General features: G+C 43.8%; 1 protein-coding gene across 1 annotated transcript in view; it reads right to left on the bottom strand.

Moving 5' to 3' along the window:
- Cap-D2 (CAP-D2 condensin subunit) overlaps window positions 1-27,363 on the bottom strand; it is a 61,930-nt gene that overhangs the window by 27,202 nt on the left and 7,365 nt on the right. Inside the window, exons 8-19 of the mRNA XM_089573568.1 lie at window positions 26,624-26,747; window positions 25,065-25,212; window positions 23,758-23,880; window positions 21,975-22,184; window positions 20,477-20,561; window positions 19,202-19,349; window positions 14,757-14,888; window positions 13,003-13,082; window positions 11,212-11,348; window positions 8,931-9,184; window positions 4,891-4,975; window positions 2,926-3,065 (exon numbers count right to left, since the gene is read on the bottom strand). Of these exons, the coding sequence (XP_089429694.1) occupies window positions 2,926-3,065; window positions 4,891-4,975; window positions 8,931-9,184; window positions 11,212-11,348; window positions 13,003-13,082; window positions 14,757-14,888; window positions 19,202-19,349; window positions 20,477-20,561; window positions 21,975-22,184; window positions 23,758-23,880; window positions 25,065-25,212; window positions 26,624-26,747 (1,666 nt within the window). The remainder of the gene's footprint in view (window positions 1-2,925; window positions 3,066-4,890; window positions 4,976-8,930; window positions 9,185-11,211; window positions 11,349-13,002; window positions 13,083-14,756; window positions 14,889-19,201; window positions 19,350-20,476; window positions 20,562-21,974; window positions 22,185-23,757; window positions 23,881-25,064; window positions 25,213-26,623; window positions 26,748-27,363) is intronic.

The raw sequence follows: 27,363 nt of genomic DNA on the forward strand, positions 1-27,363 counted from the left end.
GACACCTCTGCCTGCGGGAGCCCCGACCGTGAACATCCGAACCCGGTCGTGGACTCAAGTCTTCATCTCTACCACAAGGGGTGGGTTGACTCGCAGCCCCAACTGCAAATTATGCCCAACCCTCTTCACGCTTCTGGAATATATTTTTCTGCAGCAAAGAACAGAAGCGCGGAGCCGATGCGCGCTGCGATAGCTGACTCGTTCGTATCGAGTTCATGTAAACAGAGTCGTCGAGATGGGCTGACCTTGCTCAGCTCGATTTTCTGACTCAAACCACTGCTGTCAAGGAACACCACCTAGATAGGTTCACGTAAGCAAGGCTATATCGAGCCGCTGATACTGAAGCCAAGGAGGATGGAGAAGCAGAACCGAAACCGAAACTGGTCCCAGGTCAGTAATTGATGTATGACCACGCGCTGCAGCTTAACGGAGTGCAATCACGCGTGACAATAATTGGAAAACCTTGTTACACTTTCTGAATTTTTCATAAAGCTATTATTTTAGGGCAAACGAAAGTTGAAGATATCTCTATACGTTTCTGAAGATCTTAAAATGACGTAGTCGAGTAGTGCGTGTGCCAGCCGATGGTGCCGCATGGTCGTTTCATGAGAACAAAAAGACAGCGATTTCGAACGGGCTTTATTAAATGCAGACTCAATATTGAGTCGAAATATTTCGGAATTAGCATGTCGAATGTTTATGGAAGCAGTAAAAAATAAAACCGGGCAGCTTCATTTTCTTTCCACAACCCCTTTAATTAATTATAGGCAAAAATGTCGAAACTGCGTCGAAATAGCGCGGATGTCGATATAGCCATGAGAACGGTGTGACGTCACATCCACCGGAAGTCATCACGGCATAGTGAAAATTGTCACAGAATGGAAGGAAAAACGTCAGGTTTGTGTCAAATTCGATGGAGAAATGTGTAATTAAGCGTAATTAACACTTAAGATCCCCGAAAGATGTACAATTTGGGTACCGATACAGCCACGGGAACAGTGTGACGTCACATCTACCGGAAGTCGTTACGGCATAGTGTCCACGGCTTCCGCCTCTCAACACTTTAGTCGCCAAAGTGTCCTCGCAATTTTGCGCTGTGTACCGGTAAGGCAACACTCTCATTCTGAGCTCACGTCAGTCATTTTGAGAGAGTGTCAGTAGATGTGGTCAGTCTGTGTCCAGTGTGGTGGTTTTGAGAAGGCCTCAAGTTTTTTTCTTTTTTAGTAAGGATGTTGTTACGGACATCAATACAGTAGCCGACCGATATTTCGGACTCCAATAATTCGGACTAGTAGAGTGATATTTCGGACATCGCTGAGGAACCGTCACGCACCTCATAGGAACGTGTACATTTTCACGACCGATATTTCGGACTTTGCGGAGTCTAAAAGTTCGAATTTTCAGACTAAAATAGACGCCAACAATATTGTGGTGACCGTTTTTCAACAGAAAGTTTGTTATTTCGGCCTAATATGGACGCGAGCGGGCATCACTGTCACTACCAACCCGTTTGCCGCCACCGTGAAAGGCGCTATCTTGGATTTAAAGGGAATCGGCTCGGCGGGCGCGATCGGACTGGCTTGGATAGGCTTGGCTATTCGTTCTCCATCGTTGCCATTCGAGATAATGAGATGCTTTGCATTGCCATCGAGATGGCCTACAAAGGGCACGCGCCGCATTTAAAACGGTACAGCGGGACAGCTGCAGCGTCCGCCGCGGCTTGGATGACGCACCGCGCGGTGCGGGGCCGCAAACGCGGTAGATGGGGGGAAGGAGGGGGGAGACTCCATTTGGAGGTGCTCGCTTCCGCTCGCGTCTTCCCGTGGGTTGCCTCCCGGTCTTCGTGAACATCATTGCCCCATGCAAACTGACTGTTCTTGCTTCGCGCAGCGAGTGCATTCATTCGCGGCATGACCGTGGCCGCGCCGCACTATCTGGTATCGTGATGTGATAGGGTGCGGGCATGAACAAAGCAGAGCTATGACTCAGATAGAGTTTCATATTATCGCTTACAGGCGGAACATGGGGAGCGGCGGTTTTCGCGATTTTGAAAGCCGTTTTTTTGCAGAAAATTTATTTTTGTTTAGTTCATGAATTTTTCGGACTTCGATTATTCAGACCACTTTTCGGGTCCCGCCGAGTCCGAAAAATCGGTCAGCGACTGTAGAAACAATAGAATGGAAAAATGACATTTACCTTACTTGCACGAATATAACACAAGCGGGGGTTTGAGACCCCGGGCAGATTTAGAAGAAATATTATTACCATTATAATGAAATTCCAAATCGTTCAGGCCAACTATAAGTGAAGCAGGATCTGCTGCCAGTTAGGTTTCTACAAGAAAAAAGGCTGTATTTAGCAAGCATGCCTGGACTTAATCAGTAATCATCAGACCTAGCTGCTGAGTGGCAAGTGCACCCGAAAACTGCTAGAGAACTGAAACCCAGTGACAGAGACCTCGCACAGTTTCGAAGCAAGACAAGCAAGGTGAATATCTCGACCTCATGTCTTTCTTGGCGGGAATGAAAGAAGTGGTCCCAACACTCTTCCACTGCTTTCAAACGTTTTCCGACACAATCAACTCTTGACACAGAGGCATGATGTAGTCCTTATGGAGATCTAGCATCGAAAAAGCACCATTCTTTGAGCAAAGATAACAGGCAAACAAAGCCACCTTCAATTTGAGAAGAGGGACCTTTGCAGCATGCAAGGCATGTGCTCAAATAAATAGACTTTCATGTTTCTTTCACAAGTCTCATGCTTTCCGCAGGTTTTCACAGAGTCTTCATTCCACATCCAAGGAATATAGGATCTTCCATTGCAGAAAGTTAGGGGCCTTACCTATGGCATGTGCAGCGTTCATGTAAAACGTGCACACAAAGGATCCATATATAACCTCCCAGCCAAACTGTGTTTTGCACGTACCTGGCCACCATGGAGAGCAGCTGGGCTGCTGCAAGACGATGTGCTCTGCTGATCTCTGGCTGGTCAACACCGCTGTACCTCTCCCACAAAAGCCGCAAGACTGTGGGAGAGATGTCACCTGTCTTCACCAATTCCGTCACCTGAACAAGAACGTTGCCAATTTCGAGATAAGTGCGAGACTACCGACTGTTGCGTAAATCAAGAGAAAATCTAAAAAAAATATCTCGGTCTAACCGCGTGTTTGTTCAGGTTCAAATTTCGCACAGAGGTTGCATTTGGTCGTCAGTTTCCTTTTATACTGCGTTTAGGTGGGGTACTTGCCTGATTTGGTCAGAATTATTTGGAAATCCCCATAGTCTGAGCCGACGGAGAACCAAAACTGAAAAGCTTCGCAGCACTGGTACCCGTGGCACCATCTCGCACTTACCAGAGAAATGAGCCCTCTACTGGGGAGGGCCAACGTTTGGGAAGGGCGGCATGGGAGGACTTGGACTCGCATAGCCAAGTCACAGCCACTGCCTTCTCTTGATCGCTGTACAACCGCATTTTCGGTGATGTCTTGCGCTGCTTCGCAGCAGACAGCATCAGGCAAAGATGATTTGCTCACTAATTTAGTACAGCTGAGTTTTTCCGATGGGTACGAGATGGCGCTACGGGTACCACTGCTGCGAAGCCTTGCGGGTTTGGTTCCCCGTCGCCGCAGACAATGGGGATTTCCAAATAATTCTGACCGAATCAGGCAAGTACCCCACCTAAATGTGGTATAAAACAAAACTGACCGCCAAATGCAACCTCTGTGCGAAATTTGAGCCCAAACAAATGTGTGGTTAGGTCGAGAGAATTTTTTTTCGATTTTCTCTGATTTACGCAACACGCGATATGTATACATGTGACCAGAAAAAAGAGAGAGGAATCTGAAGAACAGTTAGGAAATGTCACACGTTCCAAAAAAAAGTTGTCGGAGCTAACTGGTTTGCATGATGAAACATCCTTTGCTTGTACTACTGATCTCTGCTGTGAACAGTTATTAATACCATGCCTGTTACTGCTTGCAATTCCCATGAATTGTCTGGAATGGCCCCAGAGAATGATGGAGCCTTTCAAGCCAAGTGAGCCGCGAAAAGTGATGCTAGTCGTGCGCGGTATTATGTTCTAGTAAACCACACATTCCTGCTCCACAGTCCACCATCTGCATGCAAACACATGCGGTGAAATGTTTAAGCGAAACGCAATAAACACAAGTTTACAAGTAAACAAAATTCCATCCCAGATAGCCACCTACACAAAATTCTTCCTGGGTGCAACAAAATTGCAGGTTCTATAAAAAGGAGCAGCTCTTTTCCTTTCAGCTTTGTTGAACCACAGTTAAACTGCATATGCTGTACAAGAATTCATAAACACAAATGCAGGGCCAAACAAGGCTTCGTTTTCTCCAAGACATGGCACACAAAAAAATGACAGTAGGCTGAGAACTGAGAGAACATTAGGTTCATCAGAAATGAGAACTTGCCTATTTGACACGCCCCCCATTCTTTGGTACCAAAGAAAGGAACAAAAAAAATACATTTTTTATTTCCAAAATTCTAGTGATAGAATGGCTTTTGCTTTTGATTAGATTATAGATACAGCAGATACTAAAGGAAAATGCTGTTCTCTTAATGAGAATTGAGGTGACTTGTTGATATGTTGAGAGAGCTTTCTGATATAAAAGAAAATTTAGTAAACACTTTCAGCAGCTAACACAATAGCACATTCTGGATACATTGTGTAAGCCCAGTCACCAAACTCTCAAGTGGTCAACATTCGTAACCAAATTTAATTCCGCGCAAGTGATATCTCAGGGCAAACCAGCCAGTTATCCAACCACAGAGAGTCTTTATGCCTGTCAATGATGCCAACAGAAAATACATTATATAGCTGTCTGCTTAATAATTTATGCAATCCATAAAAACACAGACAGCTTACCAGTTGTTCGAGGCATATCAGTTCACTTGAAGATGCGGAGTAAACAAGGTCTGACAGTCCATCGGCAATGTTGCGTGCCTTTGTCCTGGAAAAGGGGAGAGGAAATATTGCCATGAAAACAATAAAATCTGGGCAGTGCTTTTTTTCCAGTTTGCTGCACACCCAGGAGTCACGCCTGCATTCACTTCACAAGTAGCCCAGGGCAGCGAGTGGATGCGTCCACGTTCAAACACAGAAAATATGTACACATAAGCCCACATTCAGATTTCACATTCGCTGCTATTAAAATGGCAGGAAGGACAAGAAAGCCTGTTAAAAATATAACTTTCACTTAGACATGTGCCAAGCCAAGTTTAGAACATATTCCACTTCTCAAGGTTTACAATTCAACATACAGTCAAAGCTTGATATACAAGCTCGTTGGGGAAAAAAAACTGAGCTGCATGGAGTTCAAACTGAAGGGAGCTCAAATGGAATGGGGGCTAATTCAGTGCACAGTGTGGGTAACTGCATTAAATTCGTGACAGTGATCACGAGGCCTTTTTGCATATATGCAGCCACTACACTGAGCATCGAAAACAAGTTATGAATCTGTAGTGGCTTCCTACAAGCACAGGCACGATGTTGATGCGACACACCTGCAGTTGGCATCTTCAATTGGAAGTCCAAAGCATCTCGCAATTAAAAGTAATGCATTAGGAGTGTCTGCGTGCACTTCTTTCGCCAAGATCTTACTGACCATGCATGCAGTTTCAGTGATGACAATGAGTGATGACACTTGGCAAGAAGCACCATGGGTTGATGGCAGATGGTTGTCAGTGAAATTGGCAAGCTGTGCATACAGCACCAGTAGCAACGTGATAACTGTGTGCTCAAACACTCATGTGATTGGTTGCAATGACTGCTAGCACGTGGCTGCTCACTACTGGACCGGTGTTGTGCTGTTGTGTTCTGCCACCTGGACCAAGCCGGCTGTTCACGACTGTTTGAATTACCACTGCTCATGCTCATGCGTTTGAATTACTGGGCACTCCCTCCCACTGAAACACGCACAAGCAATTCTGACAAAAATGAAGCGCCAGTTTGAATAAGCTGCAAGTTTGACTTGAGCAAGTTCGAATGAAGGAAATTTTACTGTCACTGAAACATCACGCGACAAAACTTGTCAGCAGGCGTTTGTACACAGTGCAAAAAAAATCTGAAGGGAGTACCTGCATGACAACCGCCTAAAATTACACCAATTTAAGATGACAGCAACTGCAGTTAACCTCCCACTGACCCATGACGACCATTCACCTAGTGTTTGGTGCTCTTTCCACTGCATTATAAACTTTACATGCTTCGCTGCTAGTACACCGAACTTGCAGAAAGCATGGTGTGATGGCAAAACATGGAAGGAGCCTGCAATCTCTCTGAAGGTTTACTGAAACGAATGGTTGATGGAGTGACCTCTAAATATTTTTAGCAGCCCGATTTTCTTCTACAGAGAATGCTATAACCCCACTTGCATAATACACTCATTATCATCATGTCAAATTAGTGACAGTGCGAAAAAATGAGGAAGTAATTGAGAAATATAGGAATGTCACTGCATAAAGAATTTTACCAAGGAGCACGATGCAACAAACCCCATGAAAATCCACAAAGCCATTGTCATTTTTATGCTTTGTGAAAACAGGACAGTCAGGTCAAGAAACACTTGAGAAAATTCACATTTTCATGGAGATTTCTGCCAGTATTCTTGCTACCTACAGTCAGAAAACCATTTATTCAAAGTTTTTGTTAAAGTGAGGCTGCTTTTGGAAAAATTTTTAGGAGAAATATTAAAAACAGCTTATCGATATCAAATCGGGTTCTTCTAAAATGCAATTTTTCTTCCAGATTTTCGACATTTGATCCCCTTGTCCTCGGTTAAGGGGGGATGAGGGTGTTAAAACTGACCTTTTTATTTATGGCTAGGATCTCAAAATTTTGCACACAGATGTGTTTTCTCTTTTGATTCCAAAAATGTAGTCATAATTGAGCTGGTGGTCTTAGATCAAAAGTTATCTTAAATTCTAGAGTGTAATTAGGTAATTTCTTACGCAGCTTTAATGCACTTTCTCACTGCATTTTGTTGCTTTTAATTACATGGAACTGATAGCCAGCGAATTCCCATACCCGATGACATTCTTACTTTTTTTTGTTTAGGCCACATATAAATAGCAATTTACAATCAGATGAACGAGTTGCAGTGTTGAATACTGCGACCTTTTACTCTCGATATAGTATATCAGGATGACACGCCTTTAGAGAAAAACTAAGAATGTCACCGGGTATGGGAACTATCTAACTACCAATTCTTGTAAATAAACGCAACAAAGTGCAATGAGAAAGAAAGCTGCGTAAGAAATTACCTAATTACATTCTAGACTTTGTAAGATCTAAGACCACCAGCTCAATTATGATTACATATTTGGAATCAGAAGAGAAAAACGCATTTGTGTGAAAAATTTTATGAGATAGTACTAGCCATAAATAAAAAAAGTTAGTTTTAAGACTCTTGTCCCCACTTAAGGGGGACACTGGTCTTGAAAAGAAAATTTTATTAATTTAGTCATAGTTATGAAATTTTCAGGGCACATGTACCGACTGTTGCGTAAATCAGAGAAAATCTAAAAAAAATTCTCTCGGCCTAACCGCACGTTTGTTCGGGCTCAAATTTTGCACAGAGGTTGCATTTGGCGGTCAGTTTTGTTTTATACCACATTTAGGTGGGGTACTTGCCTGATTCGGTCAGAATTATTTGGAAATCCTCATTGTCTGCGGCGACGGAAAACCAGAACAGAAAGACTTCGCAGCGCTGGTAACCGTGGCGCCATCTCGCAGTCACCGGAGAAACGAGCCCTCTACTGGGGAGGGCGGCGTAGGAGGACTTGGACTCGCATCAAAGTCACGGCCATGGCCTTCTCTTGATCGCTGTACGACCGCACTTTCGGTGATGTCTCGCGCTGCTTCGCAGCAGACAGCACCAAGCAAAAATGATTTGCTCACCAATTTAGCCATGGAGGAAGACCTTCCTCCATGAATTTAGCACAGCTGGGTTTCTCCGGTTGGTACGAGATGGCGCTACAGGTACCACTGCTGAGAAGCCTTTCGGTTTTGGTTCCCCGTCGCCGCAGACAATGAGGATTTCCAAATAATTCTGACCAAATCAGGCAAGTACCCCACCTAAATGTGTTATAAAACAAAACTGACCGCCAAATGCAACCTCTGTGCGAAATTTGAGCCCAAAACAACATGCGGTTAGGCCGTGATAATTTTTTTCCGATGTTCTCTGATTTATGCAACACGCGATATTTTTGTGCACTGATTTTAGATATGTCATTTAATTTCATGTAAAACAATTCCTTGAGCACATATGCACTTTTTATGCTAGTATTTTGCGGAGAGTTTTGAAGAAAGTTTGCTGCGGGAAACTCGCTGAAATGTATGCCATTGGGTTCTCTTGACACCAAGGAATACAATAAGGGTGAAGTTGTCTTCCTGCCTATCATAGAACTTGAGTAATAGGGTACTGAAGCTGCCACTTCACACACAGGAATACACATTTTCCTTCTCATTTCTGAAGCGACAACTTCAAAACTCTATAACTTAAGTTCTATGATAGGCAGGAAGACAACTTCACCCTTATTGTATTCCTTGGTGTCAAGAGAACCCAATGGCATACATTTCAGCGAGTTTCCCGCAGCAAACTTTCTTCAAAACTCTCCGCAAAATACTAGCATAAAATGTGCATAAGTGCTCAAGGAATTGTTTTACATGGAATTAAATGACATACTTAGAATCAGCACACAAAAATACATATTCCCTGAAGATTTTGTAACTGTGACTTCATTAATAAAAATTTTTTTTTCAAGACCAGTGTCCCCCCTTAACACAGGGTGGCAGCAGTGTTAGGGGGAGGAGGTGGGATCAACCTTGCATTCCCGACGCTAGCCATCGCTCTCGAGACAGGTGCGAACGGTTCACCGAGGAGGAAGTGTGAGTGAGGCACGCACTTGGCATTGGCACTGGGCTGGTTGAAATAGACGTCCCGGTACGAGTTGGCCACGGCCTCTCGGATGGAGCTCTCCCGGGACCAGACCAGGGGCAGCATCCGGCGGACGCCCAGTGTCGCGTCCCTGATGCCCAGGTGGTGGGCGGACACAAAGAAGTTGATGGCCTCCTGCGTGTCCGACTGGGTGCGCGAGTGCAGCATCTCGCACAGCACCGGGATCATGGCCTGGATCTTCTCGGCGAAGACGGCGCAATCCTGTGAGACAGCGCAGTAGAGAATAACTGACGTACCATATTTCAGCTAACTTTGACCGTATGCAAAGTGAGTTGCAGATGCTACACCTGATGATTTTACTTCACTATTCTTAGTCCTGCTACAGCTCTGCAATTCTGCAGGTCAACCATCTAAGACATCCAATTACAGCTCCACTGGCTATTTGCAATACTACGTGCAGCTTTTCACCGTGGCCTCACAAACTAAGAATGGCCGACTCTCCAAGCAACGCCCGAGATATCAAATGGGCTGCACCTCATCACTGAATACTGCAACAACTGCAACAACGAATTAACTACTGTGTTGTTAACTTATCGTCTCTGTGTTCCATCCTGTCATGCCATTCTTTATTCTTTATTCAGTTTATACCCCGCTTAGCCTGAAGGCGCTACAGCAGGGGGGTTACAGTGATGAAAAAAAACACATCTTCATTCATACAGCACACTTGTTGACATGAAAGGCGATTCTATTCACTTATACAACGCACAAAAAATGAATTTGCATACATTTTAGTTCTGGTACGGTATTCCAAAATCTTAAAGCAATGATCAACACGAGAAGAGACATAATGGGGCCTGTGTAAGTATTTTTCCTTTTGAACGCCGGTTTTATCATGAAATATTTGATACAGCAGTTTAAGGCGCAATTTCCTTCTTCGAGAAGAAAGACTTTCCCACCCTAATTCATTTTTCATGTCGGTGCAGCTATCACCTGTGGAGTATCGACGTAGCACGAACCTTGCAGCTCTGTTGTGGATTTTTTCAAGCTTATTGCACAATGTTATTTGCCATGGGTCCCACACCGCATGCGTATTCGAGCATGGGTCGAACGTATGTGACAAAAGCAGTTGATTTTAGGTGAGGCGGCGCGTGACCCAAATTTCGTTCTAAAAAGTTTAGGGTCTTTGCAGCCTTCGCGACCACCGTGTCAATATGAGCATTCCAAGAACCTTTTGTTCACCTTTTTAACGGCAATACGCTGCTGAATGATTAGAGCATGCAATGTTGGGAGCACTTTTCAGTCTATGCCAACAATGTTTTTTGTTCACTCTGATTTCGACTGCTCGCTAACCAGTCCTACTAACACTGATCTTAGACGCTCTCTGAAATAACTGATGTTGGCTTGATCTAAAAAGTAGTTCCTACAACGTATTCCTTGGAAGTTATATTACCTATCCACATGTTATAATAGCTTTCTAACGAGTGGTCATTTTCCTATTCCTCTGCAAACAATTAAATGCAAGCATGTGATACCATAAGCAATAATTGACACAATAGTTTAGTTTAGTTAATGGGGGTTTAACCACCCAAAGCGACTCGGGCTATGAGAGACGCCGTAGTGGAGTGCTCCAGAAATTCCGACCACCTGGGGTTCTTTAATGTGCACTGACATCGCACAGCACAAGGGCCTCTAGAATTTCGCCTCCAAAGAAATTCGACCTTCGCGGCTGGGATCGAACCCGTGTCTTTCAGGTCAGCAGCCGAGCGCCATAACCACTGAGCCACCACGGCAGCTCATAACTGACATAATGAAAAAGGGGTTACATATTTCAAACCAGTTCAAGAAGTTGAATATAACTGCACAGTTTCATTACACTTGACCCAAAAATAATAAAAATAGCTCTAAGACATCTGTTCCCCTCTTAATGGATCATCAACAAATAGCTCTCATGTTCATATTCACTGAGCCTATACAGCTATAGCTCATTAGCTAGTTTCGCTAAACTTCATCAGCTGATGACTCTTTTTCTTTTCCTTTTGCTGCCGCGGTGGCTCACTAGTTATGGCGCTCGGCCGCTGACCCAAGAGACATGGGTTCGATCCTGGCCGCAAAGGTCAAATTTCAGTGGAGGAGAAATTCTAGAGGCTCGTGTGCTCTGCGATGTCAGTGCACGTTAAAGGACCCCAGGTGGTCGAAATTTCCGGAGCCCTTCACTACAGCGTCCCCCATAGCCCGAGTCGCTTTGGGACTGTTAGAAATTAGAAAACCATCTTTTTGTTTTATTTTACCCTGAGGTAGTGCACGAGCATCTTCTGCTTGTCCAGCTCCTTTTTGCCGCCACTCGCTTCAACACCATTAGGTGGTGGTGCATCAGGTGAAGCTTCTTTGTCTGGTGTTGCCGAGGGGTTTTCAGCAGCTTTGCTTCCTGAAATAAAACAAAACAAAACAAAAATCTCGCTCCGAACTGAACAGTAGCAAAGAAAAATTTATGCAATGGTAAAACGATTTTGCTAAAGCGTTGAAATTAAAGCCCACACATGGTTTCCACGGAAGTCCAAGTTCAATGCACAGACATTCAACAGGTGTGCCTATTTACTTGACAACCTATTTTTTTTTTTTCAGTACTTTAAAATAATTTACATGCATTTAGATATATAAAAAAGGAGAAAATAAATGTTTCTCAATTGCTATTGTTTGATTGTACACTTTGTACATTTGAACACAAAGACTGTCCAACTCGAGAATTTTTCGTGTTTCTCATGTTCAACAACACCTCTCACACAGTACAAAAAAGCCAAAAAAGCCACAACAGAAAGATTTGTTTTTTTAAGTTCGAAAAAAATTAGCACTCACATAATATATGTGAAGCTTTTCATTATTAGCAATTAGGTTTAATCAGTGGTGTAACTTGAACCTGTTTTTGTTTTCTCAGGTGGAGAGCCAGTTGAGCACAGTGAAAACTCGGAACGGTGACAAGCTGGGTGGGTTAGTTTATACAAGAAATAAACCCAAGATGAAGCAACAGGACACAGATAAGAGGATGATATAGGTGCTGAATCTCAACCTTCAACAACTTCAGGCATCGAAGGCCATAATGGCTGTTTTTGCTATCTGCCCAGACTGTTCTGAAGCGCAGCTCAATTAACCCCTTAACCGTTTTGGACGAGCTGCGCTCGTCCTTGCCAAGCCGTCCCCAAACCGTTTTGGACGACTGTAGCTCGTCCTCTCTGAATAGGTTCTTCTCTTCCTAGTTTCGGACGAGCAGTGCTCGGGTGTGGCTTAGATGACATTTTGTTCGACAGATGGCAGCACTGACCTGTTAATTTCGTTTTCTTCTACCGCATAAACGTTTTTTTTTCTCGTATGGCAACCTGGGTTTTAAAAATGGCATCCGGCGGAGGCGACGCGTGTTTTGCTGGCCCGTCTTCTCGGAAAAGACACTCTTCGTCGTAATCTTCTTCAGACTATGGTGATTGAGACACCGAAGTGTACATTGTTTCAGGGAGCAAGGACGACAGTGATGACGTTGTGCTCATCAGTTCTTCCGGTGAAGAAGTGGACAGCTCAGAAGCGAACTTTGCGAGCGCGCGTCAGTGCATGAAGGTCGACGTCAGTAACATCCCTACATGACCCCCTCGGTTTCCTTTTCTTGCAGTTCCCGGTAAGATGTTCACTATAAGCTTGCCTCATGACTTGCTTGAATATATTTATCGCTCATTACCATCAGGAAGTTGGTTTTCCGTAATGTCAGAAATAATAAACTTGAATGTGCTAATTTGACTTCGTGTTTGCTTCTGATATTTTTTAAAGATCGAATTCGTGCTTTTTATTGCAATAATATTCAAAATCAGGAATAAAAAAAATAAGCAGTTTTGTTAAGAAATTCGTTGATATAACAAAACGGTGAAGGGGTTAAACCCCAGACCGCATAATGCATGATGATAATGAGACATGCAAAAATGCACTTCACTGCCTTGAACCCGGACACTGAGCCAAAGTAGAGGGCTCAATAAGTGCAAAAGGAACATTGACAGCACACATCTACACATGCCAAAGAAAGCTGAGCACGCGTTACATACCCCGATAAATTTTCTTCAGAACATCCAAGAGGGATGGCAGAGTGTTGCTTTCACCTTTATTTTCTCTGTTCTGGTCATCTCTGCCGAGAAAGAGAAAAACTGGAATCACACCCAAGACACACTGATCACCTAGACAATGCCACTTATCACTAAATAACGTGCTCACCATGACCTGCAATCAATCAATTGATCAATCAATCAATCATAGCTGACCAAAACAAGGTTGAGGAGCTTAAGCTAGAAAGGTTGTGAAGGCAATAGAACAAGTGCCACTGACGTGGGCATTAGGTGTGTAACACATAATGGAAGGATAAAGCGCAAAAAAAATCTAGGTGCATTCACACTGCGATTGTTCGAAGCAGGTGGTCGGCCATCTTGCTGTCATCGCTAGTGGAAAAGCCTACTTTTGAAATTTCGCTCCAGATCCAAGCCCGTCAGTGTCCGGATGTGACCGGACTACGCGATGGATGATGGAGAAGGTGGTGACGAGGACACCTCTGTACTGGTTTTCCTGACAAAACTCGATCTTCGGATAATGTGCCCAGATATTCTGGTTTTGCCATGGTAGGATATATGAAAGACGACACGGTATTCGATCACCAACGAATATGTGAAAAATTCTGAATAATCGAAAACTTTAGAGTATTCGAAAATTCATGAATATCAATTTCTCAAATACGAATATGAACTGAATAACACACATGATCAATCATATTCAAAATTTCAAACATTCACACACCACTACTTACAACAGAAAGATAAGCTTCGACGCCAACCCGTGAAACTGCATAGTGTAGAGTGCTACTCACACATTGGGCTAAACGAAACCAAAACGCTAATCTATCTAGCGTGGTTTCATTTTCGCGTCCTCAGTTAACGGCAGCGTTCGCGCCCATCACGCGGCCTGCAGTCCTGCAAAATTGATACACGAAGGCGAAGCGGGCTATACGCATCGTCATGAAAGCTGCATTTGTGGCAGCATTCTGCGGCTGGTGCTTTGCATTCATGAGCCACGATGGGGCGTCGAAGATTTGATCTCTTGCTCTTGTGTCCATTTTGCGAGCAGTCTTGACTTTTTTGCCAGCAGTGCTCTGTGCCTTGCCCTTCCGATAACTGACCGCTGAATTACCAGGAATGCCTGGCCACCATACAACAATACTTCAATACAGAAGCATTCAGTAAAATCCTTTGTCATTTAAGCAGTAGGTCAAAATGTCAATTAACACTTTTTCACTGAATACAATCATGTTGTTCAAAGAATTTTAAAGAAAGTATTAGTCTACAGAATAAAGTTTATTACTGTACTGCTATAAGTGATTCTCCCTCCCTAATTTATTTATGCTGATGCTGGTTGAAAACAAGATTTGCTTGCAATACAGTAACTGTCCCCTCACCTCTTTCATTTCATTTCTCCAGCCTGCCTGTAATCCTCTTATTTCCACTGCCCCAGCTCACGCGCTTCCCAGAGCAATGGCAGAGGGCTAGCAAAAAATCTTTTCCTTTCTTTTATTATTATTTTATTTTAAAAGTAAACCACTACTACTACTACTAGTACTGCAGTACAGGTTTCTTTTCACAGCTGCATTTTGTGTAAAAGAGCTTTTGCTTTAAACTACCAGCATTGACATTCAAAATCATTCAAAACTATTCTATTCACAGCCAATTTTATCACTTGTATTCGCTGTGCAACCAAACTACGAACTGACAGCAAACATCCACTCTGACTACTGTGCAAGCAATGAGGAAAAACTTACGGGTCACCCTCCACAGTGCCAGGGTTGCAGAACAGGTTTATATCGGGGTAAGCAGCCATGGCCTTCTTGAGCACCGTCACTGCCTCTGTACAGCTGCCGTTCTTGAGCAGTGCTCTGATCTTGTGGAGGACCCTGGAACGGAGTCATTGTCACTTCAGCTAGCTCTGGGGAACAATCATAAATAAAGTGGGAACAACAGCACCACCTGTTTCACGTATGTGGTACATGAGCCTTCACGTCACAACACTGTCCCCTGTTTGCTTACCACCTCCAGCACACGGCCCTACCATTCCTTTGTCTGAAACGTCCGACAACTTATCCAGAGAATAGATATTACGTGCTGCAGTAAAAGCTCGTTAATTCGATACTGATGGGACCGCGAAAAATTGTCAAATTGTCCGAATGTCGAATTATCGAATGAACAACAAAAAACAATGTTTGCCACCACAGGACGTACCTTTATTTGGCAAAGAAATCTGTTATCATCGTCTGCTTTTTCGAGCGAATTTGAGCGACTACGATAGCTCTAACAGCTGCGAGGTGCTCCGCAGCACACGCGCCGTCAGGGATTTGTTCACAGAAGTCCTCCCGCACGAGCAAGGCTTCTGCGGCTTCTTTCACCGTGCACTTCGGCATTCGGGACAACTGCTCACAATCGTCACCTTCCGACGAATGGTCGTTGTCAGCGCCTGTCACTTTATTTCATCCTCGGTCAGCTGACAGGACACAAAGGCGAGGCGCGCAGGCACTGCGCGCTACCCACGCGCTACCCACCCGAAAGCAGCGCGGGGAGGAGGTGAAGCGAGCGCGGCTCTGGCCGCTTATCTGTTTTTTCAGCCAGCGTCCGTCCGTGCAGGACAGGGTTGTTGCTGAGATGCCCGTCTTATCTTTTCTCTTTATCTTTCCTCTGATCTTTTAACTCTCCTCTATCTGCACGTGGCAGCGGTGGTGGCTCGGCTGAGCCTACTAGTGGTGGCTCGGCTGAGCCAGTAAGCAAGCCCGTGCCATTTCCTTTCACCCTTCTCTCAGTCGCAACAAAACAGCAACAACAAGCAGCGCAGTAAACACGCTGACAAAGCGCGCAATCACCAAAAAAGGTGCCGTAAATAACCGCAATCGTAGGGACTGCTGCGACACAACAAAGCACAAAAAAAAAGACGCCAGCCACTTCGGCCACCGCTAACCTCGCTTCCCTCTCTCACGCTGCTGATGACGACGACCATATGGATGGCCTATCAGCCGTACAGTAGCGCCACTCGTGGCAGTGTTTTTTTCTTTTTGCTCTCGGCGCACCGGCTTGGCGGGCTGCGGAGTGAAGTCGAATTAACTGACGCGCGGCAAAATTTGTTCGAATTAACGAGAGTTTCGCCCCATAGACTCCTATGTATAATTGTAGGGACCGCGCGTGCGCGTCGAATTATCCGATTTGCCGAATTAACGGGGGTCGAATTAACGAGCTTTCACTGTATAAGGCTTTGTGCAAGGGCTCACACTCATGTGTGGGTGGCTTCACACTAGTTCGGTTTGTGCCATTCACGCACAACTAAAAGACATTAAAAACACTTTCGTTGTCAAGAATCTGATGTGCAGTTCTATTTTCTGCTCACATGCTTCTAACTTGCATTTTATCGACCATAAATTATAACTAGGTTAGCTAACTGACCCGAATAGTTAGCCCAGTGACAGTAAAAGATGTGCCAGCAAACAGGACCCACAACTCCTAACACGTGGCAGTCACTTCGGTTGCCTAGCTTGCTTCAGCGGATGGGGCAGCAAGCATGTCAGTGCATCAGCAGAACTTCCATTGCCAGAAGCTACATTTCGAGACAACTCAGACGATTTAATTAATCAGGTTCCCATAATTCTATCGATCCCACTGCCCTCCACAAACACAGTGCAGTCAAACTTTGTTATAGCAAACAGGTAAAAAAATCATAAAATAGTTTGATATAGCTAAAACTATAATATAAAATTTCACCAAAAGCTCATGCAGGAAAAGTGCAATGTAGTCGACCAAAGGATGCAACTAGGAGAAGCCTGTTCCAAAGTTTTTGCACCATTTCGAAACTGTTTGTCGCAATTGCGGAGGCTGCAAGAAACCAAGTGCAAAAGGCCGGTGGTAGTTGCGGGTCTGACACGCTCAATCTCCGAACTGCACCAGAGCACTGCAGTGAAGCCACCTCACAAAACGAAATTAAGGTTATGTGGTGAAGCTTGCCTTGCAAACGTGCTATTTTCCTACCACCACTGTAATGTGTCCAAGCCACTCTACCAGGGGCTACTGCTATTGCATTCACTAAGGGAAGTGTGCTTGGGCCACTGTTGTTTTTGGTTTGGTTTGGTTAGGTTTGGTTTATGGGGTTTAACGTCCCAAAGCGACTAAGGCTATGAGAGACGGCGTAGTGGAGGGCTCCGGAAATTTCGACCACCTGGGGTTCTTTAACGTGCACTGACATCGCACAGTACACAGGCCTCGAATTTCTCCTCCAAAGAAATTCAGCCGCCGCGGCCGGGATCGAACCCGCGTCTTTCGGGCCAGCAGACGAGCACCATAGCCACTGAGCCACCGCGGCGGCACTGTTGTTTTAATATATGTCAATGATTTAGTTGTGGTTGTACCTGAAGATGTTTCTGTTAAGTTATTCGCAGATGACTGTGTTGTGTTCAAACAAATTTCATCCGAACATGACCACAGCTCTGTACAAAAAGCAGTTTTTGCCATTGAAGAATGGTGTCTTAAATGGGCTATGGAACTTAATAGTGAAGAAACTGTTGTCTTACGTATAACTAGAAAAAAGTCTCCCATTTTGCTGCCTTACCTTATTCGCGGTAATAGGATTTTGGAAGTTGAGAAATATAAATATTTAGGTGTAACACTCGACAGTAAGTTAAAATGGTCGTCACACATTACTAATATTTCTACAGCCGCATTGCGAAAGCTATGGGTTTTACGAAGAAAGCTAAAAACTGCCCCAGCACACATAAAAAAATTGGCTTATGAAACTTGTGTGCGGTCTTGACTTGAATATGCTTCAGTCGTGTGGGACCCGTACACGAAAAAGGACATAATGGTCCTTGAAAAAGTCAATAGGAAAGCGGTTAGGTTTATATACGGAAAATACAAAAGGGAAGACTCTCCCTCGCAGTTAATGATGTCAAATAATATTCCTACACTAGAAATCCACCGAAGGATTAATAGATTGGTATTCTTGTTTAATAGTTTAACAGGTAAAAATAAACTGAAGCTTCCGGAGTGCATTAAGCGTCCTCTAGTGAGGACTCGAAACGTTCATGAACATTCACTTACTCCCCTTTTCGCCAAAACTAACAGTTTTAAATATAGTTGTTTCCCTAGAACAGTGCAAGATTGGAATTCGTTACCGGAATCGATTTTTTCCTCGCAAAATTTTTCTGATGTGTTAGATTGTCTACTTACCTGCTAATATTGCTTATATGTATGTTTTGTATCCGTGTGCTGCTAATATTGTATAAGTTTATTCTTTTGATTTTTATTCTTTGGTATCCGTGCGCTGCTAACATTGTATAAGTTTATTCTTTTGGTTTTATTCTTTTGGTATCCGTGTGCTGTTAATATTGAATAATTTTATTCTTTTGGTTATGTAACATGTAAGTTCACTCCTGCTTGGGCCAAGCAGTGGCCTGCGGTATTATGAAATAAATAAATAAAAAGCAGGCCTGCAGCAGGTTGGCTTTCCCGCACAACACCACCAGCAGTTAGGCTGGCTTCCTTGCCGAACGCCAGCTCGGGTGGCTTCACCGCATTAGAGCGATGTCGCGTGAAAAATGGGACACCAAAATGGAAGCTGTCGCCATTTTCCGCCATTTTCACCACCTCTGTGACAGACGATGTAAACACAGGATGGCTACTGGTAGGCTACCACCGACCATGCTCTACGATTCGTGGCACTATCGATGGGGGTGCGATAGGGGCAAATGAGATGCCTGGCTGCCAAATGTTCACTGCTATTTTTTAAGTGGTGCCGTTGGAAAGTGCAAGATAAAGCATGAAGCACGGCGTTAACGCTTGCCACACTGTCACCACTCATTCGTGTAGTGAGGCAAAACCTGCCACCTGCCATCCGAGCAAGCACAGCGCGGCACACGCCAGTGCGATATAGTATCCGCTTTATGGTAAACAATGCTTGACAAAGTAAGAGTTGCATGCGTCTGTTTAAAATGAACAGAAAATGGCTGCTAACACACAATTCCCTGCAAAATACTAAAATCTGCGATTTTTTTATGGAATTGTGGGAAACTAGGCGCCTTAATGATAACAAATGATTGAAACAAGCCGAGCATGCCACTGCTGGCTCATGACACACCAAATTCAGCACATCTGATGCACTGTACTCAGCCATGCTGTACAACAATGTTGACTCCACAAAAAGTGCAGTCTAAATCCACAGCAGAAACACATGGCTCACTCATTGAGCAATATGTTGTCGTTCTCCTCGTCAAAAGACGTGTCCTTATCCTTCTCATTGTCATCCTCCTCCTGGAGCACCTCTTGCAGGCCTGGAAGGATGCCCATCCAGGAAGAGTCCGCTGAGCTTTCTTCCGTACCCTCTTCCCCTGCAAATGGGCAGGAGTGGCTCAAGCATCCATACCTTCTTGCGCCACATGTTTATTTAAGCGGATTGCTATGCTTGATTAAAATGGACAACTTGGTCCCGTCAATGCCAGTGCATAGAAAAAGTTCCTCTTAATTCGCACTCCACATAAATCAAACAAAATATTGCTACCCTTAAAGTTCAAATCACTGAGAGTTGACAGCAATCTTTCACTGCCCGTACACCTAAAATCAGTGCTATCACAATTCTACTGAACCAAAAAGAAAAAAAAATGCGCTTGTGATGTCAGCTTGCTCTTATGCACTGCAATGCAGCATTTCCTTGCATAGCAGCAGACTGTGAGTAAGCTGTAGGTATGATAGGGTGTACAGGCCTGCCTTAAGCTGAGGTTGAATGGCATTCAATCCTGCAAGTCACTTTCAGTAATCACCAAGCCCTTTTCTTTGTCTTCTGAGCACAGGTTTACGAAATAAAGGCTCGTTTTCAAGTCAAGTCTGCCTTGTCATTCCATGTGAAGACAGTAAGCATATGAAAAGAGCCGCCACTGAGGGCCAAGCACGCACAAGCAGCATGAACAAAGGCATCAGTCCTACATAAAAAGCCCTCGCCCAGGCAGCCTACCAATTTGCAATAACTTGTCCTATGCAACAGATTTTCTATCACTTTACTTTTTATCTTCTGTTAGGGACTGAGGCCTAACAAAATGGAGAAGTCTACTCTCTTGCTTGTGCCCATCGAGAAAGAGGAGAGGGGGGGGGGGAAGGGGCAATTTGGTTCACTGAAGGCCCAATGAGCACAGCTGCAATTCTATTACGGTTTAGTTGAATGCCTCAAAAAAAAAAAAACACAAACCAGAAAAAGAAGCAAACATGCACAGGGCTGGTATTAGCTACTGAGTCATTAATACCAATCATGACAACCACGCGGAAACAAGCAACGCGGGCCTACTGCGTCACAGTTCCCCTGGCTTCTTGTCACAAAACACAGGTTCACCACTCTCGTCCTCTCTTTTGTGCGTTTCATGACGTTGTGGCGAATTCACCAGGTGTAATAGAAGTCCCCAATGATGTCCAGTTTCTTGTGTTTGCATGTACACTGCACTCATATTGCAGTCAAAAAACTGCTTACCGTTTTCATCCTTGTGCAAAATGCGCAGCGCACGCAGCTTCTCCTCTTCCACTGCAAGATTTTTCCTCAGCTCTTCTGGTGACCACTGCAAAAGGGGAGGAAACAGAACACTGTAGCATGGTGTTAAGAAAGAAAGAAAGAAAGAAAGAGAGAGAGAGAGAAAGAAAGAAACAAAGAAACAAAGAAAGAAAGAAACAAAGAAAGAAAGAAAGAAAGAAAGAAAGAAAGAAAGAAAGAAAGAAAGAAAGAAAGAAAGAAAGAAAGAAAGAGTGTTTATTTAGCATAGAGCATGGAATACAAGCACGCAACTTCAGAGACCCAATAAAATTGGTTTAGGGGTCCCGACCACTATAAGCTAGTAAATATGATGCAGACAACAGCAAAAAATAACGCAACTATTTAGCAGTAAGCATATCACAGCAGTAGGCACTGGACACTAGTGAAAACATCAAGTAAACACGTTATTTTTAGACAAAAAAACACAAACCAAGGCACTAATTAATATAGACTAGGATGAATTCAGTAGAAAATGCTTCATTTTTAACAGGGCTGAGTAGGTGAAATTTGAACATTATAATCAAGACTATTCCACAAATGAGGACATAAATTCTAGTGTTTGTCGACCATAATTTGTGTGTATTATAGGAAGCAAGAGCTGATGTTTTATTAGTAGACATGTTGGTGCGTCGCAAGTGATGAAGACATACCGTAATTAAATTTAGTGTGTTGTGAATGATCTGATCAATTAAGGAAGCAGTATTACAAGTTACTAGATGGTATATATTTAGGATATCCAGAACGGCAAACAATTCATCTGGATGTGCATGCTGAATGTTTTGAGTGACAATTCGAAGAGCTCATTTTTGAGAAGCATATAAGGGGGGCCATGTGTGATGAATATGTGCATCCCCAAACAAATATACAATAATTAATATGTGAATGTACAAAGGCGTTAAAAAAATGTTACAAAAAAACAAAAAAAAACACGATGTTTCAGAACCTACTACCCATTATTAAAGATTTCTGCTGGTCGGAGCAACTATACTGTAGAGGGGTTCAAATGAAGAATGAACCAAGATTCCTAACAACTCGCATAATAGGTATGTCTGCTCAAATCTTCAATTTCATACAGTCACACTTGCCATGTTTCTTAGGTGCATTTATCCTGTGAGGTTTACAGTCACTGGTAATTGTATGGTGCAAAATGTTAGACCCGGGCAAGAGCTTAGGCATACAATTATGACTACGTCCTACTAAAGTAAGTAAACTTTTCGCACTGTTCAGAGGATAGAAACTGGAAGTTCAGTGCATAACTTCACCTAATCTGCTGTTAAGCTGCACTGAAACACAGAGGGCAGATAACTAGCCATGAGAAATGGGGCAAAAATTGAATTTTGTGAAATCCTAATGCAAGCACTGCCCTCCAAGGCAAGCAAAACCAAACCTTGGTAGGTTTTGCCACTTGGCAAACTGAAATATCACACTGGTATCGCCTTACCTTGGCAAGGAAAGGATTGCTGGCGAGGAAGGCAGAGACAAAGCCAATGGCGTGCTTCCGAACAACGCTCGACTTGTCACAAAGCCTCTTGGCAATGAGCTCGAGAAGTGCTTGCTGCCTGCCCAGTGGAATGCAATTCTGGCGGCACATTTCTTGCCACAGCTGCAAGACCTTGCTGCGCACAAAAGCATTCTCATCCAAGATGTGCTCCTGGAAACAGCACAGGACAGAGAAATGCCACAGGTAAGAAAATGCAGAAGTCTCACCAAGGCTGCAAATTGTTTTCATATTCATTTTAGGAGTGCCCTAACCTCTGAGCAAGAAACTGAACAGAGTGAACAAAATGACAAACAACCACCGAGTGAAAATGCGCTCAGTTGTGCCATATTGTGTACTTCATCCATGTCCAGCCCCTTGCTCGGAAATTAGTGCACTCCAGCAAATCAACACGCAGAACCAACTATACTTCCTTCTACAGCTCTACTGACTTGATTTAGAGTTGTTAGCCGTCCACGCTACAGTGAATGCTGTACTAGACAGAAAGCACAGCAACAACTGCTTTTGAAGGAAATGTCCTAAGGCAACACAAAAGATGCACACAATTAAACCTGGGCGTAATGAAATCGGGAAAAGTCCGCAATTTTTCGTTACATGCAGGTTTTTTTGTTGCACCCAGTTTTCGCGTGAAAACTCAACAAGACTGTGCAGCACTAAAGTCAAAATGAACAATAAACGTAGTAAAATAGCCTTACAAACGATCACAGTAAGCCCTCTTTACTCGAAGTTGTAAACATGGTCGGCATATTGCGGCTGCGTTGATAAAGCGAGCGTGGCAGCAGCCACCACGGCCTCCGTTGCAAATAGTGAGATGCTGTCACGCGTGCAGTTGGAAGAGTGGGGGAGGTGGGGGAGTTGGCAGCATCGCTCTTATCGCATGGCCATCTCCCATCAAAAAAAATAAAAGAAATTAAGTCCTTCGCTCCATCCATCTACCGTAGCCCTCGGAAACTAATTCTTCACCTCGCGTTGCCAGCGCTCTCCGCCGTCCCTACTCCCGCAGCATGTCAAGTGAGCAACTGAACGGCAGCAATGAGCCTACACTGCTCGTCCTATGCCTCCTTTACTACGTCCTCTTGTTTTGTGCTGCTTTTGGACGTGAGTCATTCAGTGCCACTTGTGCGTAACGCTATGTTCAAAAGCGAAAAACTGCAGAGACTGCTACGTTTGCCACGGAGAGGCGCTGACTGGGCTGGAGCACAGTGTGTTGTGTCAACTGTGTTCGCTCATTGCGATCGTAGACGTTCCTCTCTCGGCAGGTCGTTTTATCATCATGAAACATTCACGTGATTCGACCAAGTTTCAAGTAACACAGCACTACTTAATGGGTAGTCAGCATGGCAAGTTCATTGTATCACGATCGACTGCCGTAACACTTACGTTACTTGGATTCGCAATATCGTAACTTCGTAATATTGATGAATTCGCTACATGGATCCAGGTTTGTTACATTGTTACACCCAGGTTTAAATGTAAATGAATATTTCCCAAAACCGACAAATAACACAAAATTACTTTCAGTCAAGCTTTTAACCACTTAAATTTCATGTACCAATCACAGACCAGTGACCAAAGTTGGCCAGTTAAGTAGAAAATACATGAAAGGAATGGATTCAAGAATTTCAGCTTCATGTCCAGACTTTTTTTTTTTTTTCAAGCTGCAAGTTATCACTACATTCCATGCAAGATTTCAATGCAGACAGCCACAACAAGAGCGAAAGCAAACCTCAAGGTGGTCAAGAAGGGAGTCCCGAAGCTCCCTCTCTTTTTCACCCAGCCCTTCCTTGGTCAGGACCATGAGCACAATATTGCTGAAGACTATGAGGACGCTGTTTCTCACCGTATAGCTCTGCAACAAAGGAATAAATGCCAATGCGATGTTCTGTGTGGTCCGACTCAAAAATATATGACCCAAGGGATTTGCTTTTGGGACTGCAGTGTGGCTCATTCTGCATCGTCAGCGGAGAAAATCTCACAAAGTTCGGAGGAGCCCTCGTCGTCAACCTCCTGTAGCTGAAGAGCGCAGGGGTGCTGAGAGTCTACCATACAGTTTAAAAGCAAATCCCTTGGACCGTGTATTTTTGACGCAGACTGTACATTTTCTCAGCCTGCAGGCACATAACGCAACCCAGTGTATAAATTACAAGCTTTGTATCCCCACAAGAAAGGTAGACGACAGACACCACAACAAAGGATGTGCGAAAGCCTCACAATCAAAAAGAGAACCCTCAAGAAAAAAAAAACGAAGCATTGGCAAAACATCACAAAAATGAAACACTTGTAACGCAGTTCCTTTTAGTGGACATCCAAGTGGTAACCCGAGTGAGGAACACACTGTCCAAGGGTGAACACAGAGGTGGACAGGATGGGAGGGGACAAATGAGTGCTGAACCAATTTGCTATTCCCACCTATTTTTAAACAGCCCACCACGGTAATCAAAGTGTATTCAACACCTCACAAGTTGCATCATTAGGCAGTGAAAATACTGAACTCCAGAAGGAAACTAATTAAGACTTCCTAGGCTGGAATGAAAGAACAGACCCCCATGCGCTGGCTAGTGCTTTAAAAACTGTAATCACTGCTGCCATTTGCAACTTTCCCTCTTTTAAGTACAACAGGAGTGCTTAGAAATGCCCCTCATGCTAATTCACATTCAACAACATGCACCGTACATTTTTCTCTTATTTGTTTGCTGTCTACATATCTTGAAATGTACTGCTCATATCATGACTTGTTTCACTGAGCACTGACAACAATCCATGCCACATGCATTCTATCTTGCTTTTGTGTTTTATCGGGTGTCACATATTGCTTTCTTTCCCTCCCCGTTGCTTGATCACCTTTTTCTACACTGTACTTGCGTTCAAATATTTTCTTATGTATTTATAAGCCTTTCTTATTTCTCACTGCTTATTATGTTTAGAAATCCGCTGCTGTGAATTTGTCACGATTTTGATGCCCCATTACACAATGCCTAACAGGCTTGTAAGGCATTTCAAATTAGTGAAATGAGCCACAATGAGGAGGCACACCTTGACATTCAGCAAGTCGATAAGGAAGCTAGCAGACTTCGTGACCAACTCTGGCATGCGTTCCGAGAGCTCCACGAGAAACGTCGCAACATTTCGGATGCCCCCGCAGTCCTGAGCCGACTCCAGGGAATCCAGGCGACACAGTTCTCTGCAACACAAGAAGGGACGTAAACACAGCGTCGTTCGCACAGAATGCTCAGGCTGTTAAGTGCCAAGCCACCTGCCACTAGCGCAGCGATCCTTAGAGACATCTGCTACACAGAAGATGCAGAAAATGCACTGGCCTAGTATCAAACCATATGGTCTTAGAGTTTCCCTTTTAAGACAACGTCGCAGCCAAGCTTTCTTTCTAGTTCTTTTGGCTTAAATGCAGCAACAGCAGCATTTCACAGCTAGATTTGCAACCTCTGAACTAGTGATTAAACTTGAACACTACCAAAATCACGGACACAAAAGAAAAACACCTCCATACTCGACAAACGTAGTCCAAGCTTGCTCGCAGCTCCAAGCAAGCTGAGCACCAGTCTTCAAATTAAAAAAACAAAACAAAATGGTGCATAGTACCAGTGCCGTTAATAAAGGTAGAAAATATATTGACACTACACTAAACGTAACTAGAAAAACTGAACGGATGGCAGCCATATGTGGTACTGCACCTTATTTCAGGAGATGCAAAGAAGACAGTACTTACGATCACTAGTTCCCAAAAGGATAGACATGTAACGCACAGAGTGCACTTTTCAGCAAAGAGATCAGTGATGAAACAGAGCTATACCACTAGAAAAAGACTTCCGTACAAAGAAAAGAATAGAGATCAAGAATGTGCTGCTTGTTATCTGGCTTCGGAAACACCTCAGGAGCTCCTTGAAACACAGGCTCTGTCTCTGTGACGGGTCTCTTGATTTCTGAAGTCTGTTCTAGCTCCTGCACTGTTTCAGTTCTCTTCCCTTCAGTTTTAAAAAGAAGACTGCATTTTGAGTTGGAAAATTTCAAAGCACCCAACAAGAAATGTAAACGAGTGAACTTTTGTCCCAGTGCTGCCTCAGATGTTCAGCTGGGGTTGCCTGTGCTTACCAGAAGGTGCTCAGGAAAAGCTATTGCCCGAGGTTACAGTAAACACACTAAAACTGAACATGCCTCTGCCATTTTTTTGTTATTGCTTAATGCTTCTCTCAGGGATTGTTTACATCTGCACAAGGGAAATCTAATGTTTCAACATGCGACAAATTAAAATGCCACATTCTGAGCAGTCTACAAAAAATGTCAGCGTCACACTACACGAAATGAACAAGTTTTGTGGCAGCCAAGGTTCCATAAAACCTGAACGAACAAACTTTACATTTGACCACTACTTAACAGAAAAACGAACATACTGCTATCACAGAGTTAAGCTCAATAAATATAATTACGGTTTTTAATATGCTCAAATTTCCCCAGATACTATGCTCTGACAAACAGGTGAGTAACAGTGTATGGGTGTGCAGTGAAAAGCAAGCCAACCCAAAGAATTGCAGACTGAAACTGTACAAGGTGGCGGATAATGACAAATGCTCACAGACCTGATGCAGTCGCCAACGATGCTTTTGACACCAAACTTCTCCGAAAAGACTTGCAGGGAATCGGCAAGAAAGGAAGCCACATGTTCGTGGGCTTGCAGCACCTGCATTATTTTCATGACGCAGCCTGCAAAACGGTGACACGGGGAGAATGTTTACTTATTCAGTATACTGTGGTCTGGTACTGAAGGTAGACATGACTGCGAAGCACACTGGACAGGCCCATTTCCAATATACGCGAGTGCTATACCGCATACAAGAACATATTGATAACAATAAGCTCTATGCATGCCAACATACCGCAAAAGACCAATGCAATCAGAAATGCGTTATATTAGACAATGCATTTCAGAGGGATTGCGTTTTGTATGTCACTTGAGCAATGCTGGACTATGGATAAGGACTTAATTTAGCTCTGCTCTGGGTAAACAAGTACCCAAAGACCAATCCCTTAAAGGTGCACTGAAGAGGATTCTGAACATGTCTTTTTGCCGCGGGAACTCGATCTACACGTTCTGAGCATTCTTAGAAACAGTGAGTTCTTGCCCTGTGTGGCCGATTTCCCCAATTAAATCGAATTTACGTCCGGCTCCCGCCTTTTTTTTTTTAATTCTGCCTCGTACGGTGGGCGGAGTCGACCAATGCGTGGAGCGCCTTTCACCCAGTCCCGTGGAGGCTTTGCTTTCGCTTTATTTAGTTTTTTAGGTTTCCATGAATAAATAGTTTCATTCGCAGATAATATA

This window comes from Amblyomma mixtum, chromosome 2 (genome assembly GCF_055824585.1).
Source record: "Amblyomma mixtum isolate Tamu chromosome 2, ASM5582458v1, whole genome shotgun sequence".
NCBI lineage: Eukaryota > Metazoa > Arthropoda > Arachnida > Ixodida > Ixodidae > Amblyomma > Amblyomma mixtum.